This window comes from Enhydra lutris, unplaced genomic scaffold (genome assembly GCF_002288905.1).
Source record: "Enhydra lutris kenyoni isolate GAN:26980312 unplaced genomic scaffold, ASM228890v2 scaffoldscaffold1, whole genome shotgun sequence".
NCBI lineage: Eukaryota > Metazoa > Chordata > Mammalia > Carnivora > Mustelidae > Enhydra > Enhydra lutris.
Window position 1 is genome coordinate 58,321,029 of NW_019154085.1, and position 13,191 is coordinate 58,334,219.

Consider the following 13,191-nt stretch of genomic DNA (forward strand, 5'->3'; position numbering starts at 1 on the left):
TAATGCCTTGATTTATAAGCTTTCCAAAAAGTTGTCTCATTTGGTAGGTAAAGGTTTTGCAATAACTAGGAACATAATTCCAGGTAATCATAATCTGCTCATCTCAAACTCACTTTTTAAAAATTCCGTTAAACATCTCATGTCTGTACTTGCTCAGTTTTTCCTTTTAAATGAAGTTTTTAGTTAGGAATAATTTTTGACTTGCAGGAGAGTTGCAAAGACAGCACAGATCTCATAAGCCCTTCTCCCAGTTTCCCTTAATGTGAACATCTTATATAACTATGGTCCATTGGTTAAAAACAAGAAATTAGGGCGTGGTTTTGTGAGCGGTGCGACTGCCGTACCCGGGCCTTCAACATGAGCGTCCCGGCGTTCATCGACATCAGTGAGGAAGATCAGGCTGCTGAGCTTCGAGCTTATCTCAAATCTAAAGGAACTGAAATTTCAGAAGAGAACTCAGAAGGTGGACTTCATGTAGATTTAGCTCAAATTATTGAGGCCTGTGATGTGTGTCTGAAGGAAGATGATAAAGATGTTGAAAGTGTGATGAACAGCGTGGTATCCCTCCTGTTGATCCTGGAACCGGACAAGCAGGAAGCTCTGATTGAAAGCCTGTGTGAAAAGCTGGTCAAATTTCGGGAAGGTGAACGCCCATCTCTGAGACTGCAGTTGCTAAGCAACCTTTTCCACGGGATGGATAAGAACACTCCTGTAAGATATACAGTATATTGCAGCCTCATTAAAGTGGCAGCATCTTGTGGGGCCATCCAGTATATTCCAACTGAGCTGGATCAAGTTAGAAAATGGATTTCTGATTGGAACCTCACCACTGAAAAAAAACACACCCTTTTAAGGCTCCTTTATGAGGCACTTGTGGATTGTAAGAAAAGCGATGCTGCTTCAAAAGTCATGGTGGAATTGCTAGGAAGTTACACAGAGGACAATGCTTCCCAGGCTCGAGTTGATGCCCACAGGTGTATTGTACGAGCATTGAAAGATCCAAATGCATTTCTTTTTGACCATCTTCTCACTTTAAAACCAGTCAAATTTTTGGAAGGCGAACTTATTCATGATCTTTTAACCATTTTTGTGAGTGCTAAACTGGCATCATATGTCAAGTTCTATCAGAATAATAAAGACTTCATTGATTCACTTGGTCTGTTACATGAACAGAATATGGCAAAAATGAGACTGCTTACTTTTATGGGAATGGCAGTGGAGAATAAAGAAATTTCTTTTGATACAATGCAGCAAGAACTTCAGATTGGAGCCGATGATGTTGAAGCATTTGTTATTGATGCAGTAAGAACTAAAATGGTCTACTGCAAAATTGATCAGACCCAGAGGAAAGTAGTTGTCAGTCATAGTACACATCGGACATTTGGAAAACAGCAGTGGCAACAACTGTATGACACACTAAATGCCTGGAAACAAAACTTGAACAAAGTGAAAAACAGCCTTTTGAGTCTTTCTGATACATGAATTTTTATGCTATATATAAAATTTTGTTCTTTTTGGAAAAAATCTAAATCATAGTAAAACAAACTGAAATTTGAAAAAAAAAAACAAGAAATTAACATGGGTCAAATACTATTTACTAAACTATAGTCTGTATTTGGATTTTACCAGTACAACTTGAGTCCCCTTTCACTACCAATTCCGCATTCCTCCGTAAGTTAACTATAATTACCAGTTCAGTTTGCATGCATATTATATACGTAGAGATAGGCCTACAGAAATATAGTTTTGTTCTGTGAGCTCCCCTTATATCTGGGGCTTCCAGGTATTGTAAATTGACAAGTTAGCCCACATTTGCCTTTGGGAATTTATAAAATTCATAGCCAGTTTTTTCTTATTCATGTCTATGAGGGCTACCTCCTCCTCCCATGCTCTGCCCAAGGTGAAATAATTCGTGTGTATTCATGTATCCTGCCTCTGAGACCTCGGCCCTCTGATAGCTTCAAGAAAAGTTATGATTGAATAGACTACTTGATCTTTTTAGGCTTTTATTTGTTGTTAGGATGGAAGTGCAATTTTCTTGTGACTTTTACATTTTCAATGGAAACAACATTCTTGTCTTTGTGAATTTGGTAGAACGTTCATATATCTATTATTCTTTTTAATGGTGGCATTGATTTCTAGAATGAGATGTATCATGGCTCAAATGAATTTGTCCCAAATGGTTCAAATAAAGTTATTTTAATGGAGGACTATTCACAGAAGTGTGGACAGGTTTAGGAGAACAGACAACTTTTTTGTTGTCATTGTTTGAAGATTTTATTTGAGAGAGAAAGAGAGCGCATGAGTGGGGGAGGGACAGAAGGAGAAGCAGACTGCCCACTGAGCAGGGTACCCGACGTGGGTTTCAATCCCAGGACCCTGAGATCATGACTTGAGCTGAAGGCAGATGCTTAACCAACTTAACCAGGTGCCCCAAGAATAGGCAACCTTCTCTAGGATTCTAGTACCTGGTTGGTTTTTTTTCTTTTTAAGATTTGAAGTAATCTTTACTCCCAAAGTGGGGCTTGAACTCACAACCCTTAGATCAAGAGTTGCACACCCTACCCCAGCTGAGCCAACCAGGCACCCTAAGATTCTAGTATTTGTATGTGTTCCTTAATCCCAGATGTATGTGGAAACAGGACATCATAAACATAAAGGAAGTGAACCTGCTCTTGACTGGATTTCTTTTATTTCAAGGCAGTTTTATTAGTCAGTGTTCTCTAGAGAAACAGAACAAAGAGGATGTGTATATATTTGGAGAGATTTATTATAAGGTATCAACTGACACAGTAATGGAAGCTGACAAGCCCCAAGATCTGCAGGGTGAGTCTGCAGGTCAGAGTCACCTTATGGTTTTGTTCCAGTCTGAGTCCAAAGGCCTGAGAACTTGGAGAACCAATAGTGTAGTTCCTGTCCAAAGGCTGGCAAACATGAGACCCAGAAAAAACGAATGTTTCAGTTTGAGTCCAGAGACCAGAAGAAAGCCAGTGTCCCAGTTGGATGGCAGATAGACAGGAAGAATTCTCTCTTGGGGGTCAGCTTCTTTATTCTAGTCAAGCCTTCCACTGATGGGATGGTGCCCACTCATACCAGGAAGAGTAATCTGCTTTATTCAGTCTACTGATTTAAATGTTAATCTCATCCAAAAACATTCTTACAGAAACACCCAGAAAAATGTTTGACCAACTCTCTGGGCACCTTATGGACCACTCCAGTTGAAACAGAATTAACCAACTTGACAATGAAAAGGCCAGCTGCACATGTCAATTCATGAGGCATTTTATCTTTGAGAATTGTTATTCTTTCAATCTAAGAGCTGATGGTGATGTCCTTTTTGGGTAATATGTGTATGTGTGTATACAGGGGTATGTGCATGTATGTGTATGATACATAACATATACGCGTGCATACATAGCTACTTTCTTTACAGAAAACACAAGATCTCTGGATCAGAGGACAAACCATTTATTAATCACTGAGCATCTTTTTTTTTTTTTAAGTCAACTTATTGTGTATTGAGTATTTTTTTTTAAGATTTTATTTATTTATTTGACAGACAAAGATCACAAGTAGGCAGAGAGGCAGGCAGAGAGAGAGGAGGAAGCAGGTTCCCTACCGCGCAGAGAGCCTGATGCGGGGCTCGATCCCAGGACCCTGGGATCATGACCTGAGCCGAAGGCAGAGGCTTAACCCACTGAGCCACCTAGGCGGCCTAATCACTGAGCATCTTAAACATGACTTTCAATCCCCATTGAGCAATTCAATGAAGGCTGAGGTCACCCTGCACATACAATGGAATTTCATCAGAGAGAGGAAACTTCAAATTATGAAACTTGGGGCTTTTATGGGTTGCTTGCACATTTGTTCATCTTCCCCTTCAGCAAGGGAAAGAGACCTTTACTCTGGAAAGTAAACAAATCCTCTCTGGGGAGGAGAAGGAAATATCTCTATCTTTTCTTCACCATCCTGGAGTATTAAAAAAATGGTGCCAGTAGAGATAAGTCTATAATTTTGCCAGAGCCATACACTGTCTGTAACTTCCAAGGCATGTTTGCCTTTCAGAGTTTAAATGCTATGATTTTCCCAATTTCCTCAGAGTGATTCTTCATTACTAAGATTTCAGTTCAGTTGGGCAAAATAATTATGTGCACAGTGCTAGAAATCTTTATGAAAATCATAAATATTCTTTTTTCTTCAGTTGATTTTCTTAATCCTTTTCCCCACTGATGAGCAGTGACTGTAGATGGCCTTAGAGGTTCATCTGCTTTCTTTTAATAACTTAGCTAAGATCTGGCTTAGCTAGACTGAGCCAGTCTGCAGAGGGATAGCAAAATCTTTGGTTGATGTCAACATTCTTGGTAGATAAGACTGTTCCCAGGGTCCAGTGTGCATACTTCCTAGGGATTTCCTTGTGCCTACAGGTCCTTTGATAGATATATTTATTGCAACTTAGAAAAATTAGATGTTCCCAACCCTTCCTAGGCTAAACCTACTAATAGGTAATATCATATGGGCATAGGACTCATTTGTGTTCTTGGAGTGCTCCCTGTCAGCCAAGGCAGGCCCCTCTCTGTTGGGATCTTGTCCATGGTGGATACAGAATATTTATGCCAGGAATATTCTGTGGAATAATTAAGAGGTCAGGTTTACGATGCTACTTCTCTGTTTTTAAGTTTTTTATCCCCATGAACACACTTTTATGTCTGCTCTCTGTGTTGCTAATTGTATATAACTAAGACCACTTTGCGTGACAGTAAATATTGCAGATCTGTATATTTTGAAAGTCAAAGTTAAGTCTTTTTTCTTTGTTTTTCCCAGTACCTTTTTCTGGGAGGCAGTTTCCTTATGATCAGACAGCCCATATTCTTCCTCTTCAGTCTCAAACTGCCTCATTCAGCTTATCCTAAATGGAAGTAATGAAATACTGTTCGTCTGATATTCTCATTGAAATACCTTGTCATTTAGCTTTCATCAGTTTCTAGAAGGTTCTGTGAGTGAGATTTCATCCTTTTGATTGTCTAGTTTTGTGGGGTATGATTTTTTAAGTATAAAGTTTTTCTTCTTTATGATTAAAATTAATGGCTATCTAAATGTGTTAGCGATAACTGAAACACACGTCCCTGTATCATATCTCAGACTTCATATTCTCCTGACAGAAAATATACTTAAAATGTTAATGTGCTCATCGAGCAGGTGGTGTTTGATAGCATTATAAAGAGGTGTTATAATAATCATGTCTGCCCAGTCGAAAAGAGGAAGGTCCATTTTTCATCTTATATCCCAAACTGGAAGCTATTTTTTTCTGTGAAAAGGAATTTTTCCATGGTGGCAGCCAGAGAAAAGGGACTAACTTCAGTCCCTTCCAAGGCAGTTCACCCAGGACCACAAAAAACTCAGCACAGCAGAATAGATGTTGCCAAAGACAGAATCTCTCAAACCAAAAGAGAGGCTAGACCCAGGTCCAAGGAACATATGTACAGACACGTTTGCAATATAACTGAGGAAAGAATAGCCCTTTTCCCAATAAGCTTCAGCTTCAGGAAGTACGTGGAATAAAATTCCTCTTGGTCCCTAACACCTCGTACAGTGGCTGGGACATGATAGGTACTTATCAAATGCCAGCTGAATAAGTAAATAAATGAATGATTAACCACAACATATGGCCCAAGGGTAGCCAGGTGTATTGACTCCTCAAGAGAGATTATTCCAAATTCCTTACCTCTCTCAGGCTACATGTTTGGTGGTCAACTTTGTTATTCACCTACTCTTTCAGGAAGAACTAAACCCATCATTGATTCTTCATGAGTAGCCCAGGTCCAGGGGTAAAATGTTCTTGGATTGAGAGTATTATTGTATGAAGGTCCCAGAGAATACTGTAGGACCAACTGGTTGGGGTGAGTTAGCACAACTAAGTGATTCATGAGAAGGGTGGAGGAACATTCTGGACCCTGGCTAAACCTCTACTACTATAGTTGAGCCATTCTGAGATTACAGTGTTGGCCTTAGCAGTAGTGAGTAAGGCATCCTCCCAGAAGGAGTAGTCATACCTGCTTGGTGACAGAATAGGATGCTGGGTAATGAATGTCTGGCTAAAGTGACATTAACCACCACCCTGGGGAGCTAGTTCTACCCTCTGATGCCAACACCAGTGCTCTGTGCGTATATTTAGTTGGGACATGATTGTCATTCCCATTGAGTTGCAAGCTATACCACTCTTGAGTTCCTCTCCCTAGTTTGTTTTTTATTAGTACCAGGCACTGTTCTAGGTGGTTCCTAAGGAGTTTGCAATCTCGTGTAGTGGAATAAATAGATATGATAATATCTGTTAATGACAAATCCCATGAAGAAAATTTAGAAAGGATAGAGAATAACAATAAGGAATAACATTAAATCAGAGAAGCACCCTTAAGCTTGTGACATTAGGACTCAGACCTGAATGATGAGAAGAAAACATCCTTGAAAACACATATCAGACGGGAGAAGAGCTAATATGAGGGCTTGAAATGGAAACAGCCATCTAAAATGCCTCTGACAGGGCACCTGGGTGGCTCAGTCATTAAGCTTCTGCCTTCGGCTCAGGTCATGATCTCCAGGTGCTGGCATTGAGCCCCGAATTGGGGTCCCTGTTCAGTGGGAAGCCTGCTTCTCCTTCTTCCACTCCCCCTGCTTGTATTCACTGTCTCTCTCTATCAAATAAATAAATAAAATCTTTAAAAAATAATAAAATAAAATACTTCTGTCTGCTGACTGTACTATCTTTCCTCAACATGCATCCAGCACTGTCTCAGGCCAAAGCTCATTTATTGCTCCCCCTGTTTCTAGGACTCTTCTGTGACACCCATTCCCCCATCACAGAATCCCACCCACAGACTAAGTTTTCCAACCTGGAAGTAGAAGAGTTGCCCCCATTATAGGAGCACAGAAGTGTGATTTCCACTGAGCCTGACCCTTCTGTAAGAATAGAGTGAGAGCCTGACACTTTTCAGGATGTCCTGGATGCCATAAACTAGGCTAAATGCTGTCCATTCTGTATCTCATTGGAGTCTTACAACCCAATGAAATTGTTCCTATTGTTGATTCCTTTTACAGATAAGGAAAGTAGGGGACCAAAAGATTAAATAATGTCAAGATCTCAGAATAGTAAATGGATGGGATTAACATGGAAAGCCATGAAACCTGATTCCAGTTTGTTCTCTCTCTTTTTTTTTTTTTAATTTATTTATTTGACAGAGATCACAAGTAGGCAGAGAGGCAGGCAGAGAGAGAGGAGGAAGCAGGCTCCCCGTGGAGCAGAGAGCCCAATGCAGGGCTAGATCCCAGAACCCTGAGATCATGACCCAAGCCGAAGGAAGAGGCTTCAACCCACTGAACCACCCAGGCGCCCCCAGTTTGTTCTCTTAACTGCTACACAATTCTCTCATGAGTGAAGCCTAGGAAAACGTTCCTTCAATACTCCACTCCTTCCATGGGAACCCAGGCTGTCTTTCAGTGTGATATCCATTTCCCCTAGTTCCAGGTCTTCCAAATCATGTCTTGGAGATTGGGTTTTTCACTAAAACATAACCTTATTCCTATATAGAAGGATATTGTGCCATAACCACTCTCTCTCAGGTTCAAATTCATCCTTCTGCATTCTACTCTGGGATGCTGGGACTCTGATTCTGAAAAACACTTCCCCGACAACTTTGCACCTGATTCTGCCAACAGGAGGTACTAAGCAGCCATCACTCTACATCAGAATACCCTGGGAACATTTGCAACCTAAAGAGGACTGGGCCCATACCTAGAGAAGAGTTTCCACGTAGTCTGGATAGCCTAGATATCACCATTTAACATCTCCTACAGGTCATTCTAACACACCAACATGTGTCAGAGCCATGGTACCAGAGGGAGATCAGAAAACAGAAGGGGAAGAAGGGACTTCCTTCTTTCTATTTGTTTGATGTTCCCTATAACATGGCCCCAACACTGGCACCTGATCTCAGCAGTACCACTGGTTTCAGCCTCCAGCTAGGCATTGGAGATGAGGCATCCTCTATCAGAAGGGGCAGCCCCAGCTTCAGCACAATAAGAAGTTATCGTTGGGCTCTCATGGCTCCAACTGGAGGTTTGTGTTCTGTTTTCCCACCTTTAAAACTCTCTTAACAGATAATCTCCTCAAAGAGGTAATACAGAATATTGCTCCTACACTCTAGGGATCTAAAACCCCATCTGCCTCTGTCCTTACCTTGGCCTGGCTCAACCCACCTTATTTTTACAGCATTTAAGCCCTTGGTTTCTCCAACAGTGGTAGGAGTCACCTACTACAAGGCGCATGTCTGACTGGGTTTGCCTCCCCATGAACCCTTTCGGAGAAACAAGTCCCTTCCTCATTACACTGGGACTAGAAATTACTAAGAATTAATAGGACAGATAGAAGATAAGAGTGTTGATCCTGAAGAGGGAAAATTGCTGAGAGTTTGGGTGGTCAAGGAAGGCTTCATAGAATAGAGGTTTTAGCTGGGTCTTATTAGGGGGGTGTGGTGTTGATAGGCAGGGGAAGGGCATTCCAGACCATAGGAAATGGGAGGGGGAGGGTTGGGACAAAGGCAGGATGAAGAATGTTGTCTTCTGAGGACAATCAGCAGATCAGTCTGGTCTGACAGATGTAGATGTGGGACTAGAAAGGGAGGGATGAGGATATAGGGTAGGAAAGTTTAAGAGTGTGCAGCTTAAAAAGGGGTCCAAATTTCAAGCTAGAAGGTAGACTTTATTCTGTGAGCTAGCATATGAAATTTCAAGTGACTTCCATAACTAAACCAATTCCTTTAGCAAAAACAACAGGATATAGTTAATGCAATTAGGAAAAAAAAATCCAAACATCTTAGCATAGCCCACAAGATCCTACATGATCTGCCTACTGTCCTAATCCCATCTCTCACCAAGGAAGGCTGTCAACTGGAAGCCTTCTTTCAGAGAACTCTCACTAGATGGGAGAGAATCCTTTCCGGAGGGGTGGTAAGAATGGGGCATTGCATCTGGATTGGGTATCCCAGTGTCCACCGCACACATCAACTTCTGGATATTTTTTTTTATCTTGGGCTGTGGGAAAAAGGGATGGAGACATGTGAAACATTAGTTGGATATTTTTTTTTTTTTTTAAAGAAAGAATCCTAGTCTTAGAAAGTGATCTAAAGCAAATATGGCTAACTGCTAACATCTTTTAGAATTGCTGATTGGTTCATTGGGGTCCATTATATTATTATTATTTTTTTTTTTTTAAAGAAAAGGGTGGAATTTAATCTTTATTTACAGGACACTGCAAGAGAAGAGAGTCCACATAGAAATAAGAAACCCACTGGGAGGAGGAGCTTCATACAGTTTTTACAGTTTGGAACTGGTCAAGTAGAGTTTTGTTGTAAAAAGTGCTACAATAACAAAACACATTTAAAAAGAGTTCTTAGTAGAGAAACAGTAAGACAAACTTCTACCAAACAAAGCACACCACAAACAACTTTCTGCGTCGGCTGTACAAGCTAAAAGTTAAAGGTCCCAGCAGTGCCATCCTGAACCTGGAACGTATAGCCTTCAGAGGTAGTTTCTGGCACAACATTCTGATCTTCCTCTTCCTCTACAGAGAAATACTTCTCAATCAAGTTTAATGAAGCTTTGTACACAGACTCATTTTCATGGTTTTGTAGAGCCTCGGTTTTGTCCAAACCTCCACATTCTTCAATCATTATACTAAGTTTCTCGGTTTCACCTAGTTTCTCAGCAGCCTGAAAGATGTTGGAAATGGCATCCAGAATGACCAGAATAATTTTGGTATCCTTCGCAGTTAAGAGGTTCATCAATGGTTCTATTATGCCACAATGGACGAGGTATACAATCTGTTCAACTGTCCCACCACTTGTATAGTTAGTCACAGCCCAGACAGCTTCCTTTTGTGTCTTAAAGTCTGCCTTAGAGAGAACACCAACGAGGAATGGGACTAATCCGTGATTCACAACTTGCTGGATCTGGTCCTGGCGGCCAGCTGTGATGTTTGACATTGTCCACGTGGCTTCCTTCTGAATATTAGTTTTGGGGTTCGTTAGCAGGCTAGGAAAGACAGCAAGCGCTCCTGCATCTATTACAACCTGAGTCTGTTCATCTGTCCCAGTGACAATATTTCCTATGGCTCTTAGCGCAGGAGTCACAATGGGCAATTCAGCAGCTCCTAGAAGCTTCACAAGCTGGGGCACAACTCCTGTTTTCACAACCATTTCAATCCGTTCATTTGGACCATCTGTCAGGTAGGAGATGGCCCAGCAGGTATCTGCTAAGACCTCTGGATCATCGTGATGCAGGAGACAAACTAAGGTAGGAAGAATCTGCTTGACGGCATCTAGCGGGGGTGCAGGGTTCTTGTTGCAACAAAGGTTTGAAAGTGTCCAGGTAAGGTTACGTAAGTAGCCACATGCTAACGATGACATATCAGGAACCGCGAGGAGAACCAGAAGCGGATCAACTGCACCATACTTGATAACCAAGTCTCGAAAAACGGAACCGTCACCTGCAATGTTTCCTAGAGCCCACACAGCCTGTTCGCTGATGTGGGCGTGGGAAGATGCCAACAGGGAAATGAACGCTGGGATCGCGCCTCCATCAACCACAGCCTTGGTCTGTTCTGATGTCCCGGAAGCAATGTTGGTGAGAGCCCAAGCGGATTCAAACTGAATGGGACTACAATCAGTTCTGCCCAAGAAGGACACAAATTTTGGAATCAAACCAGCCCGGATTATGTTGTCTATGGGGGGCTGCTTTTCCCGAGAAAGCAGTTTCCTAGCAGCTTGAGTAGCCTGGAGCTGGCTTTCCAAATTGTTGCTATTTATGCCCTTGACAATGTCATCAACCGACCAATTTACAGTGCCCTGGTTGTTGCGATTTTCCTGCAGTGGAGAGGTAGCATCATCGGGAAACGAGCTTACGTTTCTCCTTTTCAGCATCTGGTCATCCTTCTTCGCTTTCCTCAGCTCCACATTAACTTCTATTCGACGCCGCCTCATTTCTGTACTGTCTTTCCCCTTGTTCTTGAATCTGTTAAGGCGGGCAGCTGGTGAATTAGCATTCTCGTTGGTGGACATGGTTATGAGACAAAGGGAGAAAGCTACACGGCCGGCTCAGGCTTCCACGGGAGGCGGTCCGGGACGCGCAGGCTGCAGGTCAGCTGCCCTCAAAACGTTCACCACAGATCACCCCAAAGACGGTGTGGGGTCCATTATATTATTTTCTCTACTTTTCCATATGCTTGTGTGCTTGGAGTATTTTGTACTTGTAAATATTTCAGCGTTCAGTTAAACACATTTTGATCATATATCTAAGTAGAAATATTAGTGAGTAAGCCAAACGATTCACCCTTATAACGAATCACAGCTATTTAAAAGAAATAAATATTCTTCCCAATTTTAACTTTTTCTTTAATGGATAGATCAGAAAATCATAATAGCTACTTCTTTCTTTGAGTTCCATATAACTGGCATCTCTTTCCCCACAGATGTGCTGTGTTCCCCTGGATGGAACTGTTCACCTGGGGAGAGAAAGGGTTGTTACAGGCTGAATATCTGTGCTTCCCCAAGATTCGTAGGTTGAAGCCCTAATCCCCATGAGAGACCATTGAGAGGTAAGTAGGCTTAACGAGGTTATGATGGTGGGGACACTATGATAGGGTTATTGCCCTCATAAGAAGAGAAAGATAGCTCGCTCTCTCTTTCTCTCTCTCTCTTTCTCTTTCCATGTAAGCACAAAGAAGAGGTCATCCACACACAGGGAGGAGGCAGTCACCTGCCAGCCAGTAAGCAGGCCCTCAACAAGAACGGATCTGCTGGCACCTTGATCTGGAGCTTTCCAGTCTCTGGAACTGTGAGAAATAAGTATCTGTTATTTAAGCCTCCCAGTCTCTAGTATTTTGTTATAGCACCCCAAACAGACTAAGAAAGGGACATTGAGGTACAGTGTCCTCTTTTGCTCGTCTCTCTTTCTCCTGCCCTTTTTACACCCCTTTTTCTTATCCTGCACAAAATTGCCAGGTAGGTACATAATGTTTAGGGTTGAGAGGCACAAAACATTTTAATATTATGTTTTCCCCAACCTCCAGATACACTGACTTTTGCTTTCCCCAACCACCAGGTACACTGACTTTTGCTTTCTCAGCTCATTCTTTTGTATTAGTTACCAGATATTTTTCGTTATCTTTCTTTGCCAGTTCATAAATTACACAGTAGGTACACTGAGTCCCGTTATATCGGGCTTACTTGTGAGTTTCTTCGGAAACCACAAAATTATCTTGGGCAATGACCTGTAGTTTTTAAATGGGCTGTAAAAATCTGGTGTAACAGCTTGTCTTTGAATGTGAGTTAAGGTTCCAGCATTAGGAAACTGTAATATTTGTCACTTAAAGATGCCACCAAGTATTTCATGGACTCGTTGTCATTCATCATTGTCAGCTATTTATTGAACACCAGGAGTTCATAATATCGTACACTGGAGCCTAGAACGGGGTCTTAAGCAAAAGACAATAAATCCAACAGCTTTTAAAGAGTGACTTACAAGCTTCAATCTCTCACAGAAGGGCAAAATCCTAAAATAGCTTTCTTTCCAAATAAGTCCACAGCGACTGTCCCAAGTATCATAATTATATCATTAATTTATGAGGATGCCACTTTTAAGTCAAGTAAGAGCTCATAAAGTCTACTTTAAGTTGTAGGTGTAGTATGTGTGTTTGGAGAGGGCAGGGAACATAGGGAGGAAGGCAGGAAAAAATCTGCGGGAAAAAGAAAAACTCGATCAGCAGTTGAGACTAAATTAAGTTCCACGTTGACTTTTAAAGGGTTATTAAACTCTCATTTAAGACTAGTTAGAAATTGGTTAATTCTGCCAGCAGTTAAAGATCTAAAGTCTAGAGCCATTTTATTTAAGAAATCTATTTAACATGGGGGATGGGAACAAGGCCTAGGGTTTAAATACTTCCCAGGTGGCTTGTGTGCTGGGGGCGGAGAGGCAAGTAGACACTCAAGATGTTCATTTGATAATTGATAATTAACAAGACTATAGGAAGTCTTTCGGATCACTAACTGGGGGTCCAGGCATTAAGTGTGAGCCACAGCAGGGTATGGATTTGCAGGATGGGAGATTGAGTTCAGTGATGGTCTGGTAATCAGGGTGCTGGAT

General features: G+C 41.6%; 1 protein-coding gene and 1 pseudogene across 3 annotated transcripts; one reads left to right on the forward strand and one right to left on the reverse strand.

Annotated features, from left to right (window-relative positions):
* The first annotated feature begins 317 nt into the window (after window positions 1-317).
* LOC111142526 (eukaryotic translation initiation factor 3 subunit M-like) lies at window positions 318-1,568 on the forward strand. Of its 2 annotated transcripts, XM_022495785.1 has the most exons (2): window positions 358-399; window positions 787-1,568. In XM_022495785.1, the coding sequence occupies exons 1-2, from the start codon at window positions 358-360 to the stop codon at window positions 1,480-1,482; spliced, it is 738 nt and encodes a 245-aa protein (XP_022351493.1). In that variant the 3' UTR covers window positions 1,483-1,568. The 2 variants fall into 2 exon arrangements, with proteins under 2 accessions (XP_022351484.1, XP_022351493.1); XM_022495776.1 differs by having other exon boundaries at window positions 318-1,568.
* A 7,706-nt stretch (window positions 1,569-9,274) lies between these two features.
* LOC111142717 lies at window positions 9,275-11,230 on the reverse strand (annotated as a pseudogene). Its single transcript, XR_002640282.1, has one exon. The product of XR_002640282.1 is annotated as an importin subunit alpha-1 pseudogene (transcript).
* Between the last annotated feature and the right edge of the window lie 1,961 nt (window positions 11,231-13,191).